Source organism: Neoarius graeffei, chromosome 28, assembly GCF_027579695.1.
Source record: "Neoarius graeffei isolate fNeoGra1 chromosome 28, fNeoGra1.pri, whole genome shotgun sequence".
Lineage (NCBI taxonomy): Eukaryota > Metazoa > Chordata > Actinopteri > Siluriformes > Ariidae > Neoarius > Neoarius graeffei.
In genome coordinates this window covers 8,421,719-8,444,110 of record NC_083596.1, presented here as the reverse complement: position 1 = coordinate 8,444,110, position 22,392 = coordinate 8,421,719, and the positions used below count along the sequence as shown (strand labels likewise).

Sequence of the window (22,392 nt, the reverse complement as noted above, 5' to 3'; positions counted from 1 at the left end):
CTATGATACATGTTTAGTTTCTTCATCATGATGATCAAGAACTTCAGAATCCCCCCCCAAAAAAGTGTATTGCGCATGCGGGGTTAAAAAAAAAAAAAAAAAAAAAAAAATAATGACTGGATTTGAGTAATCAGGAAATTAATTCACAAAATACAGGAGCTCTTATAGTTTATATTTTAATTAAAGAATTATACATTAATTTAATATTAAAATTATTAAATAAAAATATTGTAATATTTAAATTAAAATATTTAATTTAAAATTTTGTGTTTCAAGTCGCTTTTAGCTGTAAAACTTTAAGGATAGTGTTTCTAAGGCTACATAAAACCTTCCTAAACCTTTTTTTTTTTTGGGGGGGGGACATAATAAATCCACAGGTTTGTGTCCTTTAAGTCCTAAATGCATAATATGTTACCTACAGTTAGTTATAAAGGAATAATCCAGTAAAGATTGTGTTTGTCAATTTTGACATATAAATTTATATGCATAAGGAGCTCATGAAATGTTTATGTATGATGTCATGAATGTGTTAACGACACCATTGTTATAAAATGCAAGTTATAACAAAATAATACTCTGAGAAAATAAAGTACATTATTGTACCTTTAGGGCTACAACGGTCTGTTTCAAGGTGTATTCAGACCAGGATAGTTCGATAGTTCACTTGCTTTGGTCCGAACCAAATGTTTTTTTTATTTTTTCATTTTGGTGCGGTTCGCTTTCACACTGTACGTTTTAGTAAGCGGACCAAAATCTGTCAACAAAGCCACGCGCCCTGAGGTCGTTCAGCTATTGGTCAGAGACGACGCGCGCACAAAGCGTCAAGTTCAAAAGTAGTCATGGAGGCTTTCCGTGCTGTTATTCTTTTTAATGTCATCAAAGCTATATGTTTTTTCCAGTTTTTACTGTTTTCACAATTGTGCGATTACTATGCTGTTGTACAAGTAATTTATCAACGACGACGACAAAGGGCAAGGCGGCTACGGAGGATAGCGCTGATGAGCGCACATTGTGTTGTGACAGTTCTGGTTCTTCATGCAAGTCGCTAGTACCGCCACTTTTTGAAAGAATGTCCCTGATTTTAATGTAGGTCTGACGGAGTTTCTTCACTTTTAGCCGACATTGTTCTGGGGAGCGCGTGAACCCCTTCTCCTTCATTTTCTCACTGAATACAGCAAACACGTCGGCATTTTTGTGTGTTCTCTCCAAAAGCTCAGATATGTGGACATCTGCCCATATATCCACAAGGGTGCGCGTTTCTTCCTCGGCCCACGTTTGCCCCCTACTCATTTTTTGTACTCTGTAGTCTAGCCTACCACTGGTCTGAATGACTGAACGACTGTTGTAAGGTTCCCTTGACAACCGAAAGAGTGTTTGCACTTTGCGGTGGAGTGTCAAGACTCTGTTTCCCATAATGCTCGACAAACGACGGAAGCTCCCGAGGTACAAAAAAGCAAAACTGTCGGATTAGGTCCGGTCTGCTTTCACACCTCCAAAAGGTCCGCACCAGGGTTCCTTTGGTCCGGACCGAGTCCGACCTTGCAGCTCGGTCTCGGTCCGCTTGTTTGGTCCGGACCAGAGTTCGGTGGTTTGTATTCAGACCAACCCAAAAGGTCCAGACCAAGGGAAATTTGGTTCGTCCGGACCAAACAACGTAGGTGTGAATACGCCCTCAGTCTATATTACTACTTGGGAAGATACACCGATCAGCCAGAAGATTATGACACTGACAGGTGAAGAAGTGAATAACATTGATTGATTCTCTCATTACAATGGCACCGGTCAATGTTCTTGAAGTTGATGTGTTGGAAGCAGGAAAAATGAGCAAAACGTAATGAGTGACTTTGGCAAGGGCTAAATGGTGATGGCGAGATGACTGGGTCGGAGCAGCTCCAAAATGGCACATTTTGTGGGGTGTTCCCAAGATGCAGTGGTTAGTACCAAAGAAAAGTGGTCCACGGATCCAAAGGACAACCGGTGACGTGACAGGGTCATGGGTGTCGAAGGCTCATTGATTGGCATGGGGCACCAATTAAAATCAAAGTCCTTCCCAGGCCATGCAGCGCATAGGGCGGCACCGATCCCTGTTTCCGTAGCCCTCTGCCTCCCGCGAGAGTTTGACTCCCCACTCGCATCTGTATTGCAGCGTGCCTTGCCAGATGGCAGTAGGTACCATTTTTATAATGGTCTTTGGTATGACCCGCTCACGAGTAGAACTCCCGATCAAGAGGTGGACACGCTAACCACTAGGCCAACTCGCAGTAGTCATGGGGCACCAAGGTCAGCCCATACGGTCCAAATCCAGAAGAGCTACTGTAGCACAAACTGCTGAAAAAGTTAATGCTGACACCTTTCTGTTTTAGCCAGCGTTCACTTTTTCAGTAGTTTGTGCTCTTCTGTTCTTCTGGATTGGACCATATGGGCTAACGTTGGTGCCCTATGCCAATCAATGAGCCTTCAACACCCATGATCCTGTCACCGGTTGTCCTTTGGATTCTTGGACCACTTTTCTTCGGGTACTATCCGCTGCATCTCGGGAACACCCTACAAGATGTGCCATTTTGGAAATGCTCAGACCCAGTCATCTCGCCATCACAATTTGTCAAAAAGTTACTCCTTATGTTTGCCCATTTTTCCTGCTTTCAACACATCAACTTCAAGAACTGACTGTTCTCTTGCTGCCTAATACAGTATATAATGGCACCCTTTAACAGGTAGAGTTGTAATAAGATAAAATCCATGGATGCAAACGGCGCGCCTTTTGGCGGATGCCGCCTTTTTCACGGCTGTCTGGGGAACTTGTGTGAATCGTGCAGATCCGATGAGTTTTTTTTTTTTTTTTTTTTTGGGGGGGGGGGGGGCGTTGGAGTGTCTGATTATAATTTCATCAAAGTAAATTCTGTATTAAAATTACTAAATAAGCAAATGCCGTTACAGTCCATGAAACATAGGAAGTATGAGAAGAAAACAGTAAATCAGAAAGCTGCGCATGTAAAGCCACTTACGTAACTTACGTTGGACTGATGGAAATCCTTGCACGTGCAGTGAAGTGCAGCCAGCAGCAGATAATGGCGCGCGGCCAATTGGCTTTACGTGCGCAGCTTTCTGATTTACTGTTTTCTTCTCATACTTAGACTTCCTATGTTTCATGGACTGTAACGGCATTTGCTTATTTAGTAATTTTAATACAGAATTTACTTTGAAATTATAATCAAACACTCCAACGCCCGCCCCCCCCAAAAAAAAAAAAAAAAAAACTCACTGGATCTGCACGATTCACACAAGTTCCCCAGACAGCCGTGAAAAAGGCGGCATCCGCCAAAAGGCGCGCCGTTTGCATCCATGAAAATCAATCAATCAAATGTTATTCACTTCACCACCTGTCAGTGATTTTAAATGTTATGGCTGATCGGTGTACATGTACCCTTTCAACCCTAAAAAGGTACACAGGTTACCCGAGGTCTAACCCCTAGGGGGCCAGAAATGGACTCGTACTCTATCGACCCTGTATTTCTGACAATGAATTTTAAAATAAAGATGTTTTCAAAAGGAAAAAAAGTTTGATGTAGAAATCTTATGTTTTTTTTTTTTTTACTGCTCCAAGAAATCATCTGCCATTGTGCGACACTGACAAACAACTAAAATTGGATGAAATAGTATAATATGTAAATCCATGACATTTAGGTTTTCCATAGTTTTAACCATCACGTTTCAGAGTGGAGAAAAAAATAAATAAAAAAAATACTACGTACACAGATTTAGGAGGTTTAGTGACTGAAATGTTTTCAGAAATCATCATGACTGGTTCATTATTGCTCTTAAAAAGTCGAAAGTCACCATTATTGAATGAGATCTTCTGTTTAACTCTTTAAAGCGGTAGTTTGTAAGTGTTAATACGTTCTCAGGATCTATAAAAAAAGTTTTAAAGATGCCTTTGGTAAAACTGTGGCTGTGCTCAATTCTGAAGTAACCTCCACACTTAATGCTACAGCGTCTCTATGGCACCCTCTACAGGGCTCGAAAGAAACGACCGAGGCAAATTTCTCAGAACCGTAGCTATTTTATTGCTGCACAAACCGGTTCGCTGATCCTTTTTGGATCATACTTATGATCCCATTTTTTAATAATGGAGCGATGATTCAAGCTCAAGAACGTCCTTATGCTGTTACAGTTCACGTCGCCTGATCCTGAAACACGAGCCAAATCAGCAAACGCAAATAATTACAGCTACGAGACGCAACATTTAATCCTTTTAGTCACAATTTGATATTACGAAATGTAATGCTTTTGTTTCGGACTTAAACCTGACTAATATTTAAAATCAGTAAATCAGAAGCAAAGGAGTTTGTCACTATTTGGAAGAAGCTTTAAAACGAATCACTTTTCTTCACGTCGTGAAAATAGCAACTGAAGTTCGCTATGCAACTTTCATCGCTTCAAGATTACACCAGTGCATGTTTGGCAATATTACTCTACACTGAATCTGACTTTTTTTTTTTTTTTTTTAAACACATTTCCATTTTTCTGGCCCTGAAATAAGCTCCACGCCCAAGTACAGAGCCGCTCTATTGTTCTGTTCTCTCACTTTTTTTTAAGGAAACCCTTTAAGAGGCATTTCAACAGAGGGTGTGGTCAGCTTATTTACATTTTCACATCTGTAAAAAGACGCTGAAGATTACAAACTGCCCCTTTAAAACACATGACTGATTTCTAGTCATATGAAAAGCAGCATGTTGTTAGATCAACTAACACAGGAGGCAGGCAAATTAGCATTGAGCAGGGGAGAATTTATTTTTTTTTTTATTTTGTTTCACATTGTTTCAATAAATATTAATTAGACAAGCTAAAAGTAATAACGATTTGAATTAGTGTGCTAGCAAAAGCTACCTTTCTGTTTGATATCTATTGAGCTAATGTTTCAGTGACGCCAATATCTTCCGCAGTGCTTAGCTAATGTTCACCAAACAGTAGCTCGTGAACATCATGAGCTTTGTTTTGTTTGGTCACTCGCGTCAGCCAATCACGATCATTTCTACTGAAACAAGCAAACAAAAAACCCTAAACCTCCTATGTGCAGTATGTATTTTATATTAGAAGGACAGAAGCTCCACCGGAAATCAGTTGAATACACTCATCAACACACACACACAAACACACACACACACACACACAGTAATAAAACTGTAAACTCTTTAGAACTGAACACAGCTGGATGTTGCGCTCAGCCAGCAAGCCTCTGCGTCACCACCTCCCTGTACATGATGGAGATGTAGATGAAGAGGAGGAGGATGACGAAGAAGTCGTCCATGAAGCCGAGCAGGCCAAACAGAGCCTCGGGGATGAAGTCGAGCGGAGAAGCCAGGTAGGTCAGCGCCCCCACCAGGCACAGCAGGATCCGGATCCGGAACATCCAGAAGAGTCCGCCGACAGAGAACATCTCCCTGAAGGCATGGCGGAGGAGAGTGGGGACGTCACGCAAACGGTCCACGAGCTACACAACACAGAGAAAGGGTCAGGCCTGAGTTTCCCAAAAGCATCGCAGCACAAAGTTAAATGGTAGAGCGAGCAGCACAATGAACACTCTCTCTCCTAATTAAGATGCTCTTACAAGCCTCAACGCCAGGCATCGCCCAAATGCCCGATTTGCCTGACCAAGATGCTTGGGCAGAAATATTTTAACGAGTTATGCCCGTTCGGGCACACCTATAGTCGGCTTAAAAGGCCTCTGCATGCTCTTGCGACAAGGCTTTCGCAGATAGCTTTTCGCAGACAGTTGTAATTTATCGTTGAGCGGGGAGTAATAGGCGTGCGCGATGTTATTCACCGCTACAACGCAAGGGGGCGCGAAGTCGCGAAATCGCTAGGAGTAGTTGGTGGGTGTGGTTAGTGGAGTGTTTATCCTCCGGTTACTTATAATGACTAGAACTGGAGTCGTATAGATGTCCGTACTTCCTCACTTCCTCGATCAACCGCTCTTCGTGCTGCTCCATCTTCGCTCGTGTTTTTAAAAATGGCGGTCATGAAAACAAACCAAACCGGGAAAGTAGGGAAGCGGAAGTGCGTGTACAGCGGATGTAGAGTGGACCAATCAGAGCCCTCTTGTCTGCGATGCTGTCTGCGAGGCTTCTGCGGTAGTCACAATTTTTGGGAGGTGCGCGCAGAGCGTCTGCGAAGGTGGGGGGGGCTATGCAGACGCTATCTGCGACACCGTCTGCGAGGACTGCGTTGTCAGCATAAATTGGCCTTTAAGCACAAAAATGATTTTCAAGCGAGTACATTACAAAAAACAAGACGTATTAACCAGCATGCTCGCCTTCCCAGTGATCGCCATTTTGGTTTTTTTCTTCCCAATTTGTAACGGCGATTCTGATTGGCTCGCTTCATGTGCACATTTGCGCTTTTCATCACGATGAGTGCTCGCTAGTGCCCTCTGCGTTTTCCCGGGTTGACTTTAGGATGTCCACATACATACAGTGGATCGGTTTTTCTGATGTAAAAAAATTGAGACCACGATAAATAATTTCAAAACTTCTCCCACCTTTAAATGTGACCTATAACCTGTACAATTCAACTGAAAAACAAATCTACTGGGGGGGTACAATAAGCTGGTTGCATAAGTGTGCACACCCTTAAACCAATACTTTGTTGAAGCACCTTGTGATTTAATTACAGCATTCAGTCTTTTCGGGTCGGAGTCTATCGGCCTGCCACATCTAGACTTGGCAATATTTGCCCACTCTTCCTTGCAAAAGTGTTCCAAATCTGTCAGATTGCGAGGGCATCTCTTGTGCACAGCCCTCTTCAGGTCACCCCACAGATTTTCAATTGGATTTAGGTCTGGGCTCTGGCTGGGCCGTTCCAAAACTTTTTTGGTGTCGTTGTCGTGCTGAAGGATGGAATTCCTCTTCATTTTCATCTTTCTAGCAGACACCTGAAGGTTTTGGGCCAAAATTGACTGGTATTTAGAACTGTTCATAATTCCCTCCACCTTGACTAAAGTCCCTGTTCCAGCTGAAGAAAAACAACCCCAAAACACGATGCTGCCACCACCATGCTTCACCGTGGGTATGGGGTTCTTTTGGTGATGCGCAGTGTTGTTTTTGCGCCAAACATACCTTTTGGAATCGTGGCCAAAAAGTTCAACCTTGGTTTCATCAGACCATAACACATTTTCCCACATGCTTCTGGGAGAGTTGATGGTTTTGTTTTTTTGCAAAATTTAGCCGGGCCTGGATGTTTTTCTTTGACCCTACCACATAGTTCAGACATATGGAGAATAGGTGAGATTGTCGTCACATGTAGTACACGACCAGTACTTGCCAGAAATTCCTGCAGCTCCTTCAGTGTTGCTGTAGGCCTCTTGGCAGCCTCCCTGACCAGTTTTCGTCTTGTCTTTTCATCAATTCTGGAGGGACGTCCAGTTCTCGGTAATGTCACTGTTGTTCCATATTTTCTCCACTTCTTGATGACTGTCTTCACTGTGCTCCATGGTATATCTAATGCCGTGGAAATGTTTTTGCACCCTTCTCCTGACTGATACCTTTCAACAAGGAGATCCCTTTGACGCTTTGTAAGCTCTCTGTGAACCCTGGCTTTTGCTGGAGGATGCAACTGAGTAAATGTCTGAACTTTATTTGGGGTTAATCAGAGTCATTTTAATTGATGGCAGGTGTGAACCCAAAAAGACTGAATGCTGTAATTAAATCAAAAGGTGCTTCAACAAACAAATACTTTGTTGAAGCACCTTTTGATTTAATTACAGCATTCAGTTTAAGGGTGTGCACACTTGTGCAACCAGCTTATTGTACATTTTTATTATTATTTTTTTCAATTGAATTGTACAGGTTATAGGTCACATTTAAAGGTTGGAAAAGTTGACATTATTTATCACGGTTTCATTTTTTTTTTTACATCAGAAAAACCTCTCATTTTAACGGGGTGTGTACACTTTTTATCCACTGTATGTAACAAAGCTAGTGGTAAGTACATTCAATGAATGGAAAGACTTGCTTTTGTGTCTCAAATAGTAAACCACACGATAAAGGTTGTTTAATTTCCTCCTAAATGCAACAGAAAACTGAATGATAAGACAGTACGGCAGGACAGACTCCTGTTTTATAATGTTTTTAGTTTTATAATTCATCTTTGCAATATTGCTAGTCGTTGTTATCAGCAAAATAAAGTGTTTTGTGTCCTAAATTCTATATAAAAAGACGTATTACGTACTTATACCGTACGCAAGTCTTACATATATGATATTGCTTTGTGTTTTGTGTTTTCAGGGCTTGTCTTGTTCTTCTGTTGCAGAAATAAATGTTTTTATACTAGTGTTTATAGTGTTTATATTGTTTGTTTTTTCAATTATTCTGTTTTTATTTATTGCATTGCCTGTTTGCACCGTGGGTCAGAGAGGACTGAAATTTCATCTGTGCTGTATGTCGAGCATGTATAGCATATTTGACAATAAAGTTGACTTGACTTTTTTTCTTAAAACATGTATTTGTCTAAACTGAATTATACCACTAGAAAACATATCAGTATTGCCTTGAACCGTGTACTTGAAAACTTGCTGAAATACCACAAAATTTAAGCAAAAGAAAATTCGGGGGGGGCAAAAATTTTTGAGGCCATTTAAAAGGTGTCAAAAGTTAAAGCTGAGGCCTGTCTTAGTGTTAAGAGGCTTTTGAGAAACCCACCAGTTTTTTTTTCTTCCAATTTTAAAGTTTCTCCCCATTTCCTCTCCAATTCCCACCTCGCTATCGCCAACCGAATCTTATCAGGTTGCTGCTCATGCTGCATCATTTTCTAAATTAAATTCCATCTCCGCGTTTCTTCCCCATCCGAATCCAGCCAACCGCCTCTTATTGAGCCAAGACATACGGTATCTGCCCTCTTCTGCATACGTGAGCTCCCAGACTCCGATGATTGGCTCCAATCGCTGCGTTCATCCACACAGTGTTCTTAACCAGAGCTGTGATTGTGTCTCGCTCTAACCTTCCCAATAATTTTAATCCATTTTGAATTTTTTTTTTTAATTTAAAATATGTTCCTAATAATCAATCTATTTATATATTTGTGCTAGCAGTGGTAGTGCAAATGGTTACTCTCAGGATCTTTCTACTTTCTTCTTCTTATTATTATTATTATTATTCTCCTAACATTTTTTAGGACGCTATTTCTCCCTCAGTTTTCAACCAACCATCACCAAATTTCAGATGAAGAATACCTCTGGGCTGAATTAAGTTGCTATGACTTTTGGTGCTGATCTGGATCACTGATCCGGAATGATCCAAGAAAAACAGGCTTTTTTTCCCCCAATCACTTATAACTCTGTCAATTTTCATGATTTTTATGCCTCCACCACCGTAAGGTGCAGGAGGCATTATGTTTTTGGGTTGTCTGTCTGTCCGTACATGCATGCATCCGTCCTGAAACCTTGTGAACACGATATCTCAAAGGCTAATGAAAGGAATTTCACCAAACTTTCACCATTTGTGCATTTGGGGACAAAGATAAACTGATTAGATTTTGAGATCAAAAGGTCTAAGGTCAAGGTCACTGTGAGGTCAAACGTCTGTCCGAAAACCTTGTGAACACAATATCTCCAAGGCTGATACAAGTAATTTCACCAGGTCACGATTACTGTGAGGTCAAATGTCCATCCCCAAATCACAACTTAATAAGGCGTGTAGTCTACCGGGCGGAGGCATCCCCATCGACGCCGTTGGCATTGAGTTCTATCTAGTTTTCAATCATTTTTCCCCCCTCCATTTTGTCCAGGTCGCAACTTTTCCTCACCAAGCATCATTCTTTATCTCTTACCGCTCTGGATCTATAGGGTACGGTGACCAGACGTCCTGGTTTGTAACAGCTAGTGCAAATTACTGTGACTTTAGTCAAAGTCTCTATCTAGTTCTGTTTTATCTCTGCTTTGGTGGATATCTTGTGGGGGGGTTTTTCTCCCAAATTGTAATAAATAAAAAATAATAATTGAAAGAAAATTTCACCCATCTCTCTGACAACCATCCATGTTTCTGGTAAAGCCATGGCCTAAAGGTTAGAGAAGCAGCTTTGGGACCAAAAGGTCACCAGGTTAATTCCCTGGACCAGCAGGAAAGGCTGAAGTGCCCTTGAGCAAGGCACTGAACCCCCAACTGCTCCCCAGGCTGCTCTGGGTATGCTGTACGTCGCTCTGGATAAGAACTCATGAATATACAAACAAAATAATCCAGCTTTTTCCCCTCCACATGCCACAAATCCACAGTAAGCGCTTTAATATTGTAAGCAGGCAGTTATTAGATCACATCATTACTAGCACTGTTTGTTCTCAGTGCAGGTTTGTTTGTCCAACTTGAAGCAGGATTGTGCAAAACCTACTGACCAGATTTCCATGAAACTTGGTGGAAAGGTGCAGCATGGGCCAAGGAAGAACGCATTACATTTTAGAGCGGATCCGAGTCACGTTGTGAGATACAGCGTTTGACTTTGGTGGACGTCTGCACTCAACAATGCCATACGTCTTAAAAGCCATCAGATGGCAGTAAAATTCAATATTGAAAAAACAAACAAAAACCATAGCCAATGTAGAAACACGATGACTCCATACTCACGGGTACCAGTAAACTCTCGGATACACATGTAGCTACATAATTCTGATCATTTCAGAAATACAGTACTGTGCGAAAGTCTGAGCACCCTATTGTTTTCCATACAAACTTTGCTAGAGATTTCTATTTCATGGCTTCTACATGATTGAGTCAATACAAAAACATGTAGTTCGTTTTCCAGCACAAAATTAAATGCGACAGAAAAAAAGAAAAGTTTGTATCTGAGCAGCATATTCCATAAGAGCGCACTTTTCAGATTAAAAAAAGAAAACGTAATGAAGGCTACTGGGTTTTGGTGCAAAATGAAGAAGCGAGTGTGACAGTCAAAGTGTCCAGAAGAACTGGGGCTGGTTCTGGAAGATGCTCAGTAAAACCTACAGCTCATTTCCTTATCAAACTGCACTCACTGGACCTCAGACTACTAATTTTTTAAAGCAAAGGGTCGTCTCACACCAAATATTGACGTTTCATTTATTATGGCTTACTGATTACTATTTATAGTATTTTTTTCCATGTCGAAACATTTCATTTCATTATTTTTAAGCCATTTTTTGTCTACAGCATCTCTTTCCATGTGCCTAAGACTTTTGCACAGCACTGTGTATTCAGACATATAAAGTGGTTGCAGTTGTAGATTTGCACATCATTGAAGAGTCGACTGTTGTCCTTCGTGGAGCTCTGCGTTCTCAGAGTGCTCGTCTAGATTATTTATAAACTTGTTTATATTGAGAATGCTGAACATCTTTTACAACACTGATTACTCCTCTATAACAGCAGCCCTGAGAGTTGCTCCAGCACTCGTTTTAACTTGTCATTTCCATATCCTAAAGCTAATACGAAGCAAATTAAAAATGTTATTTAGCAAAGAAAGAAAAGTAAGGAAAAAAAAAAAAAAAGAGACTAACAGTTGATTGTAAGGAGATGTTTATGGAACATTTATGGAAGGAGTCTCCAGTGTCGGTTCTTTGTAACCGTCAAAGGTTTTCTCGACAGGAAAGTCTTCAGGAAAGTAACCTGTCTCACGGAGGTCCCAAAACATTAAACATAACTATAAATGGATAAAAAGTATGGCATGTTGTCGAGTAATAAATTAATAATCCTAAAGCTGTAGGTTAAGAGTAATAAAACTGTTCAGGAGGTGCTGATATGATACACTGGATATACTGTATAACGATACTTATTCTATCCACATTCACTGGATATGAGCAATCGCATGCTCCAATTGACTACTCTACTACTAGGATATCAGCTCATATCAGTCCCCCCAGGATTTCACAGGCCTTTTTTGTGATTGTTGCGGGCTAAAATGTCTGATGTTGCAGGGGGTTTTTCCAAAAAATTGCCATGAAAGTTGCAGCGTTTAGGTTTTTGTTGCGATTACATTGCGGGAGGAAGTGAAAGTTGCGAGAAATTGTTGCGATTTTCTCTTTTTGTGATTAAAATTGAGTGATATGTTAAATATTAAGTTATTACTGAAAAATTATTGATTAAAAAAAAACAAAGACACTGAGAAATGGTCCTATAAACAACTTTACCAATATAAAAGATTACCAGGACTACAAAAATGCAGAAAAATAGGCTTTACTTATCCAAATGCACCTGTTGGTTCAAAAGTTAAAGTGCAGAGAACCTCACAGCACAACATGAAGTTACCTTAAAATATAATATAAATGCCTCAGCTTTCATGTAAGAAAAAAAAACTATTAATACTAGTACTGTGTGCAGGCAGTCTCTCCTGAAGACTAAATTAAACAATAATTATAAACTAATAAAATAAATGGCTCAGGCTTCATAGAAGAAAAAAACAATTTGAACAGAATCTCACAGTATGATGCTGAAGCTGCCTAAACAAAGGAAAATAAAATACCATTTTGACAAAAATGTTGGCATCCATTAATTTCTTGTACGGTATTAAGTAAAAAATAATGTAAAGTGCGCACAGTCCTTCACTGTAAACATAACACTTTCAGCAACACCATAGAGAACTTAAGCCTATATAAACACTGACTCCAAATTCAAAAGGAAATGCCTCAGCCTTCATATAAGAAAAAAAAAAAAAACTATTAATACTACTGCTGTGTGCAGGCAGTCTCTCCTGAGACTCACGCATGCTGCTTCTCTTGAACGTATACACGGAAGTAAGGCGGCAGGTAGTTTGTCAACGTCACCTCAAGACGACACCAACGATTGGTCAAATTTGCGGGAAAGTTGCGGCGATTGCAATTCTATCCAACACCGCCCTGAATTCACGGGGATTGGTTGAATTTGCATTGATGTTGCAAATCGCAACATCGCGAAATCCTGGAGGGTCTGTCATATACCATAAGAGGAAAAACAAAATGGCGGAGTGTTTTGCTGAACCAAGGACGAAATAAAAACTGTACTTGAAAACAAAACCCCAAAAATTGTTTTCAAGTATTTAAAAGAAACAAAAATGGCTAAAAAGAATATAGGGTTTCCGGCAAAATAGCGCTGTTCTACACTCCAGCCCAGCTGGTGGCGGTAATGCACCTTTAAGTTGGTTTGCCAAATGCCAAAAAAAAAAACTAAAAGAAGAAAACCCCAAAAAATACAAAAGCAACGAAATATGGAATAAAAGTATTTTTTTTTCAAGAATTACAATTATTGCATTTTTCACAAATTGTTTCTGTTGTTTCGCCGGTTTGTTTAGGCCAAAAAAAAAAAAAAAAAACAGGTGTCTTTCCGGTAACATGAAATACTAAAATAAGGTTGGTAAGTAGGAAAAAGGTTTTTTTTCTTAATTTTTTTTTTTTTTTATTTTGTTCGAAAAAATTAACACAAGTAAACATCTTACAAAATAGTATTTTGGCACAGAATCCTTTATACCACACATCATAATAAAATAAGTGTTTTAAATCTTTAAACGAATAAAAAAAAAAAATCGCGAGAGTTCGAGTTATGATCTACGGAAGCGTATTGCTGCCACACTCAAAAAAAAATTGGCTTAGAATCAAGTAATTACGTGAAAAGATATTGTTAGTTATCACGTTTTTACAATATATTTATCATGTAATAACAACCACGTAATTTCATGATATGAAATTATCACGTTATTCATGATATTTTCATGTAATAACGTGAAAACACCTTATCAAGAAATAACGTGAAAATAACGTCCTAGGCTAGGCTACTTCCATTAAAAGCAGACGGCCTAGCCTAGCCTACTGTAGAACTTGGGTCGAGCAAAAACACCGAGCAAAAACATGGCTGAATCCTGAATGACTCCTATTTGTATAAATAGGGGACTACATAGGCGGCAAAACGTAGTGTTTTTCCCTGTCATGGAAGTGCACTTGTATACTGAAGAGGAAGCAATTTGCATTACAGCCTTGAATGAGGATTCAAAATGGCGGCTCGGCTCAGTTTTCCCTTCCTCCTTCAGTATACAAGTGCGCTTCCATGTTTATGCAGGAGGGCTGATAGAAGTGGCGAAACATTTCACTTTTTATCGTTTCTTTCACAACTTGAATGCGTTGAAACAAAAAATTATGACAAACTAACACCGCTTACACTAAAATATCGAGGGAAATTTGTAATAAAAACTTTACGGTCAGCAATTTCGACGCAGAAATTCTCGATCGGTCGGGTTACCGGTAACACTTTTTTTTTGGCCTTACATTCCAAGCGGAAATGATTTTGTCAGACATTTTGTACAAAAGTTTTTATTGATGGAATTTGCTAAAAATAATAATAATAATGTTCTATTTCTCAAAATCCAGTGAACGTGGATAGAATAAGACAGTTATTCCACTCAATCTCGTCGTACATGACTTATATCAGCTCATGTACGACTTGATTTCACGGAATAACTGTTAAACAGTGTAGTTCTGTAATCTCATGGAGACTCACGGATCTGGGCTGTCCTGAGAATCTGCGATTGTAATCGTTGACGTCGTTGAGGATCTGGTTCGCGTCTGGCTGTCCGTCTTGCGTCTGAACACCCTGCTCCGTGCCACGGAAAAGTGGGAACAGCAGAGTCACCTGAGGGCAGAAGTTGGAATCCAAGTGAGGAAGGAAATTACACACGGACATGAGCACAAAGCCAAGCGGTTATGTGGAATTTTAATGCGCACAGTCCTGAGATTTGCGCTCACAACCAGCTCAACTTCTAACTCTTCAAGGAGATGATTTTGAACTGTAGAATTTCTCGTCTTACTATTTGTCTGCAGATGGGACAGTTTATGGCTCCCAGCCACGTGCCGTAGCGCCAGTACGCAATAATACAAGAACCTGTGGAACACAGATCAGGACAAGATGAGAACATGAGCATGGCTTGAATTTCTGACCTTTCCATTAGGTCCTGGTCACATGACAGCTCATGATGGGTTTGCGAATACTTGGTGACAAAAAATTGGGAACACCGCCACTAATCGCTTGATGTACGGCGAATGCTCTCCGAGCTTCGCGAGTTTTTTTTTTTGTGTGTCTTCGCCTCGTGAGTGGCCAAAAACGTCATGAAAAATTTCAATGCATGCTTTGAAATTTGGTGGCGATGTTTTTGTCAGCAAACTAAGCGGCAAATACTCGCAAATGGGTTTGGGAATACATCCCATCGCCACCAAACGCCTCATTTTCATCAATCACGCATTGCGAGCTGTAGTGGGACTGGAGCCTTGGATTCAAGTGCATTTCTTTTAGCTCTTTCTGTTTCTTTTAAATACTTGATACCATTTTTGGAGAGTTTTGTTTTTGACTAGAGTTTTATTTCGTCCTCGATTGGTTCAGCAACACGCACCACCATTTTGTTTTTCTCTACTCACGGTATATGAGCGGATATCCTAGTAGTAGAGTAGCCAATCAGAGCGCGTGATTGCTCATATCCAGTGAATGTGCACAGAATAATAACATGTACAGCTGTAGTTCCACGTGAACCTACAGTAAATGTATAAATATGAGCCATCATGGAGCTTGGATATAAAAGATGTGGGTTAGGGTGCATCAGTTGCCGTCACTTTCATAAAATCTGATGCACTTTTGTTTGGGTGTTCCTTTTCACCAATAAAGACATCCTGTAAAACTTTTTGACCATATTCAAAAGTCTAATGGTGGCACCATGAGGTTCATTTTTTGCCCAAAAAAACGCTTATTTTATGTTTTCGCGTAAGGTTTGGATCACAATGTTGGACTCCATTTATTGATTCCTTGTGGCCCAGAAATCATGTTAAGAACCTTTGCAAGGGATTGAGAAGCATTAATGTGATTCATAATACATTTGTATTGTTTAAAAGTAGTTGAACAATGATTCAATGAACAGCTAAAACTCAAACTGTGCTTGATAATATATTTAGAATATGTAGTAAAAATGTGTATCTAAGATATTTGGTATACTCTATAAGGTGCCATAATGTTTCATGAAAAGTGATCGAAATTTTGTCATAAAACAGCAGCTTTTTCCATAACTTTGAGCTCCTGGTGCCACCATTAAACTTTTGAACTTTGTCAAAATATTTCACCCAGTGTGTTTTCTTATCAAAAGGAACATAAAAACAAAAATGCATCATGATCAGAGGAACTTTTCATTTTTAGGGGGCAACTGATGCACCCTAATGTGCGTGTATATTAACAATTTATTTGGGGTGAGATTTCCACGGATGGGTGAGTGAGAAGCTCTCACCACAGAATAGATGCCCACAGTTCGTCTCCACGGGGAGAACAGCCTGCTGGAGACACACTGGACAGGACATGTCTGCGTAGTACTGATGCCTCGGCGTTGGCGATGCTGCGTCCTGAGAGAAAGAAATTTAGACAAATCACTCCACTGAGTCCCTGACTTACTGAAAATCTGCACGTTACATAAGTCTGGGGGAGGGAGTTTTCATGTTTTGTCTGACTGATTTTAATTTGGAGTAAAGTGGTAAACTGAGTTACTTAAAATAAATAAAGTTATATTACACATACACACATTCCTTTAACACAATTCCATTGCTGTGCATAAGTACCCCCCCATCCCACCCAAGAACTTCCACATTTTGTCATGTTGCAACCTGAAAATGAAATGAACTTAGTGACATCATATCATGAATCTCCACAAAATATCCCATATTTTTTAAAAATTTTTCCTCGCTTCAATATTACGGCCATCTTATGGACATTTGTGATATAAAATCCCAGTTAAGTCCATTTCAGAGCAGGTCCAAAATGATGAAAAGGACCTGTAGGGTGTGAATACTTATGCACTGTATATTAAAATGAACTGCAAGTGATTCGTTGCAGACCTGCTCTGTCTGTAGCTGCTGTCGGACTGCTTGCACGTGCTCCTGATTCTCTGGGTGGATCCTCTGTTGTTCATTCCTGACACACACACACACACACACACAGAGAGAGAGACACACATGAGGAAACAGCCAAGATGATGTAAGATGTGTGTGCACGTGTATGTGTATAGAAGAGTGTGTGAACCTGCACAGCAGTGTCACCAGACCAGCCAGGAACGTCACAGACAGAACGACCACAAACAGCACTGGGTCACTGACACCTTCGATAAAGGAGTGCTCGTCTGGGATGGAAGGATTTGCATCCGGACAGTCGGGGTTTTCCATTCCACCTGCTCATAGCCTGCTCATTTCTCAATGTTACAGCAACAACAACAAATCAGAGATGAGTCCACTGAATATACTCACAGAAGAGAAATATTACACTGAAATTAAAAGGATGGGTGTTTGGGGAAATGCTCCTTAATTAAAAAAAAAAAAGAAAGGGAACATACTGTCGATGGAAACTGAAACTAGAAGTCGGCTTGTGTGTGTGTGTCCCTCAACACTGTCTCACAATTTTTGCAAACGTCAACTCACAAGAAATGATCAGTAGTGTCCATTAACCATATTTTCATCAGCAGGTCATGATTTTAATGAATTATTCGAGATAATGTGCCTTTTTGTTCACTATGGCAGCTAATTCACAAACAATTATTATTATTATAAAAATTTATATATTTATTATTATTATTATTATTATCACACACACAGGTATAAAATATTATACAAATATAGTATTCTAAATAAAAATGCCCCACCCCCCAAAAATACTTCATAATGTACAAGTTAGTATTTACATCTCAGACTACAATGCAAACACATAGTGTATAATGTTGATATTCACAACAGTTAATATCTAATAACTAATAAACACCGCATCTGGCATTAATGTACTTAGTAAATAAACCTCAGAGAGATAGAGAGAGAGATAGAGAGAGCCCTATCCTGTATTTAACACTTACATGAGTTCATAACAATCCGTTCATCAAACAAAATTATACCTCCAACACATTCAGCAACCCACACAGTACAGACATGTAAACTATCAACCACAACCGGCCGCAAGCCAAATACACCCCTTTTCCCTGTACAATGCACTACCTCGGCTATATAAATCATAATGTCCTACCATACGTAGTGCTCCTAAATAGGGAACGAAAAGCGATTTGAACTCCAACCAATCACAATTCGACAAGAAGCCACTTCCGCATTTTTACCTACTCTTTTTTTGGAGGGGGGGGGGTCCATCTTTTACATAGTATCTCGTTTTGTTTGCCTGTTTGATTTCTGGTTTAAATTTTGTTACTGTGCAGTAAAACTTGCGCATATCGTTGCTGTAATTTCATCCACACTTCTATTAATTGAACAAAAATTACATTCTATCTTGTTTCCTTGATTAAAATTTATAACGATTGTACGGTTTTAATCAGGAGTTTATCTAGATGCTTTTTGCAGGGTGGCATCCTGAGGACCCCAGCTAACTGGGGAAAAAAAAAGCCCACCCAGACAACAATGTTATTTTCCCAACCCGTATTTGATACGTAAATCCCGCCTTCTGCTGTAGGATTGGGTAGTAATTTGGATTCCGACGGTTAAGAAGTATATGATGAGATAGAGTCGACCAATCGTAGGGAAGAAGGCGGGATTTGTTGAAAACGGGTAGGAGGAAAAAAAGTAGATGGTAGCTTCACCGGTGGAGCGGTTGCTTGTGTTTCCACGTATTTGTTGATAAGAAGACGGTTTTATTGTGTTTTTATTTGGCTGTGTGATTTAATAACGGAACCGGGACGTTTTAAGACGTGTTTAAGTTGTTCGGAGTGGCCGGTTCTTCATCGTGATATCTTTATTTGTTGCTTAAATCGATCAGACTGGTTCCTGGGGCAGAACCGCGGTGTGTGTTGATCCAGTCCCAGGCGGATACCGGTGCGGAGTGAAACCGAGCTGCGATGAGCACTTTGGACGCGGTGGATCGGGTCGAGCTGTGTGAGAGTCTCCTAACATGGGTAAGAAATCAGTGGTGTGTGTGTTTAAAGGCTCTAATGTGCCGCTTTTCACTCCGATACAGAAATACAGAAGTGGTGAAGGAGAGAAACCGGGACTCGAGCGCGAAACCTTAAGGAAAAGTTCCCCATTAAACCCATTAAACACGAACCTACTGGAATCTCGGGGTGGTGTTTAGAGACTGTGGTCCTGCTCTGATGGATGATGTTGTGTTGTTGTTATTGCACTCAGAAGTTAGAGCTTGTGCGCCGTGCTGACGTCACAGGGTGACATTTTGATCTGCAGTGGAGATACAGTTTCAACAATCTCAAACATCTGCGATAAAGCAAGAGCTTCTGTTCCACTCCCCGCTTTCCAGCTATGTTTAACAGCGTATTGATGTGAAATGCTGAAACTCAAATCAACTTTGTCATCGTTCATCTACATTCATGGTGTACAGAAGAATGAAATGTTTCTGATGGACTGAGGTGCAGAGACGGTGCACACAACAAGAGGAAATAGTCAATGTTATATAGTGCAAGAGCTCTGTAAATATTACATAACGCAGCCTGGCATGACATGAGACGGCCTGGCATGACCTGACACGACACAGCCTGACTTGACACGAAACGGCATGACACAACATGATATGAGACGACAAGGCCTGGCATGACACAGCCTGGCTTGACACAAAAGAACACGACAAGGCCTGGCATGACATGGCCTGACATGACACAGCCTGGCTTGACACAAAAGGACATGACATGACCTGGCATGACACAACATGAGACATCACGGCCTGGCACGACCCAGCCTGACCTGTCATGACACGCCCTGGCATGCCATGAGACAACACGACATGGCCTGGCATGACACAGCCTGGCTGGACATGAAAGGACACGGCATAAGACAACGCGCCCTGGCATGAGATGACATGCCCTGGCACGACACGCCATGAGACAACATGGCCTGGCACAACACAACATGAGATGACACGGCCTGGCATGACTTGGCCTGGCATGACACGGCCTGGCATGACATGAAACGATATGGCCTGACATGACTTGGCCTGGCATGACACGCCATGAGATGACACGGCCTGGCACGACATGATATGAGATGACACGGCCTGGCATGACGTGAAACGACATGACCTGGCATGACTTGGCCTGGCATGACATGAAACGATATGGCCTGACATGACTTGGCCTGGCATGACATGCCATGAGACGACACGGCCTGGCACGACATGATATGAGATGACACGGCCTGGCATGACTTGGCCTGGCATGACACAGCATGAGACGACACGGCCTGGCATGACACAGCCTGGCTGGACATGAAAGGACACGGCATGAGACAACATGCTCTGGCATGACACGACATGAGACGACACAGCCTGGCACAACATGATGCAGCCTGGCATGACATAGCACAATTTGGCATGGCATGAAATGAATGTACAGAAGTGAAAATGATAAACATCAGGAAGCTGTAAACATATTCTAAAATGTAAAGATGCACCGACTGAGTTTTCCGTGTCCGATACCGACTGCTGATTTTGTTTTCAGTCTGATCTGCAAAAACCGATTGCGGTCCGTTCCCATTTTTTTTTGGTTTAATAACATCAGCAGGCTTGTACGCATTTTTATAATTGTTCTTAAATGGACTCACTTTCTTACAGTCAAAATAAAACGTGAGGGAACCGAGTGGTGTAAACGTGCACGGCTCCCAAAGCACCTCAACACTCGGTTCACCCGTCGTTATGGTTTTGAAAGCAGCACGGGTCCGACTGTATTTCTGACTCGTATGTAATACGTCACAGTCGACGATGCTAATTTTACGTCTCCGATTGTGTCGACAGTGTGGCTTCACGCAGCGGCGCTGTGGAGACGGAGCACAGGCCAGCAGGAAGGGGCGGGGACATGGATGTGTAAGCGGCAACCGAGTTAGGACAAATGGACAAAATCAGCTCGGTCCGGTTCTGATCACTGGTCGGTCAACTGGTGCATCTTTAGTACCTTTTTTTTGAACCTTTAATTGTGTAAAAAAAATCATCATTCAGCTTGAAGTACGAGTTGTAGTGGCATTTTTAACTTCTGATTAAATGACTGCTGAAACTACTGCATAAGGTCATGGGGTCAGCTCGGGTGGGAATGCAGCGTGACTCCAGAGTGCTTGTCATGGTCTGATGGGTGAAACCCGAGCGTCCCAACTGACCATGTGGTGTGATAACCAAGGAGAGAGACGGCGTCCTAGAGTCCTCATCACGGTCCGAGTCGGGCCTGTTAGCGAATATGGACTCGTACTTCAGCGCTGACTGACTGGATCCATAGATCCTCATTTCTGAGGCTTTTCTCAGAACTGAAATGTATCGATGTGAGAGAGGACCGACGTCCACGGCAAATCGTTTAAAACAGGAAAATCAACAAAGGACTGAATTTTGTTCCTTGATGGAAGAAGATCGACCCAAAACCTCGAGCAGAACTGAATTCGCATGATAAATGAGAGAGGAGATACTATTCTCGTCAGAAGAAAATGTCTTAAGTTAAACTGGTTACTAATTTGTTAGCAAAAAATTGACAGTACAGCGAGCAAGTGTTGTGCAGAAGGTCGAGTTTTTTTCAAATAAAGCAATCAGAACTGAAATCCACTGAGAAGTGACGGAGGAGATACGATTTAACTGAAAATACACAAACAAACAAACAGGGCTTGACCATTAACGTTTCAAACCCATCTGCCCGGGGGGGTAAGTGGGGGTAAATTTCCACTTGCCCCCCAATATTATCACTTCACCCCTATTTTGTGAGTTTTTTTTTTTTTTTTTTTAGGAAAACCATAGAATAGTTGTGAATTGCAACATAAAATGAAGATCACACATTGAGTTGAAGTTTGGTTATTGATTAAGTTTATTATCAAGTTTGGTGATTGGTTACTTTTTACTTGTAACTGACAATAACAATTTTATCCAAAATAGTTTTTCCTGCGGGCGGCACGGTGGTGTAGTGGTTAGCGCTGTCGCCTCACAGCAAGAAGGTCCGGGTTCGAACCCCGTGGCCGGCGAGGGCCTTTCTGTGTGGAGTTTGCATGTTCTCCCCGTGTCTGCATGGGTTTCCTCCGGGTGCTCCGGTTTCCCCCACAGTCCAAAGACATGCAGGTTAGGTTAACTGGTGACTCTAAATTGAGCGTAGGTGTGAATGTGAGTGTGAATGGTTGTCTGTGTCTATGTGTCAGCCCTGTGATGACCTGGCGACTTGTCCAGGGTGTACCCCGCCTTTCGCCCGTAGTCAGCTGGGATAGGCTCCAGCTTGCCTGCGACCCTGTAGAACAGGATAAAGCGGCTAGAGATAATGAGATGAGATGAGTTTTTCCTGCCTTAGTCGATTTTCCATTTCACATGCATGCAGCTGTTGTAAAGCTCAGTGTGTTTGTGTAGAACTCTCTCGCAGACTGTAGGTTCATTACTCGATAATGTAGAAATCATTAAATAGAAATCTATAACAAAGTTTGTAGGAAGAAAACAATAGGGT

General features: G+C 41.2%; 2 protein-coding genes across 4 annotated transcripts in view; one reads left to right on the top strand and one right to left on the bottom strand.

Moving 5' to 3' along the window:
- Positions 1 to 4,766: 4,766 nt before the first annotated feature.
- On the bottom strand, positions 4,767 to 17,955 carry rnf170 (ring finger protein 170). Of its 2 annotated transcripts, none has more exons than XM_060912393.1 (7): positions 17,845 to 17,955; positions 17,028 to 17,193; positions 16,844 to 16,919; positions 16,243 to 16,354; positions 14,785 to 14,858; positions 14,478 to 14,609; positions 4,767 to 5,491 (listed from the first exon to the last, which is right to left on the bottom strand). In XM_060912393.1, exons 2-7 carry the CDS (start codon positions 17,165 to 17,167, stop codon positions 5,222 to 5,224), a joined length of 804 nt encoding a protein of 267 aa, XP_060768376.1. In that variant the 5' UTR covers positions 17,168 to 17,193; positions 17,845 to 17,955; the 3' UTR covers positions 4,767 to 5,221. The 2 variants fall into 2 exon arrangements, with proteins under 2 accessions (XP_060768376.1, XP_060768378.1); XM_060912395.1 differs by having other exon boundaries at positions 17,028 to 17,183.
- Positions 17,956 to 18,524: 569 nt separating this feature from the next.
- The window catches only part of hook3 (hook microtubule-tethering protein 3), a 64,258-nt gene continuing 60,390 nt past the window's right edge, over positions 18,525 to 22,392 (top strand). Inside the window, exon 1 of one of the 2 annotated variants that reach the window (XM_060912819.1) lies at positions 18,525 to 18,885. In XM_060912819.1, coding sequence (XP_060768802.1) covers positions 18,829 to 18,885 — 57 coding nt within the window. In that variant the 5' untranslated portion in view covers positions 18,525 to 18,828. Of the gene's footprint in view, positions 18,886 to 20,756; positions 20,857 to 22,392 lie in introns of those variants that run through there. The other variant, XM_060912820.1, reaches the window with a different exon arrangement.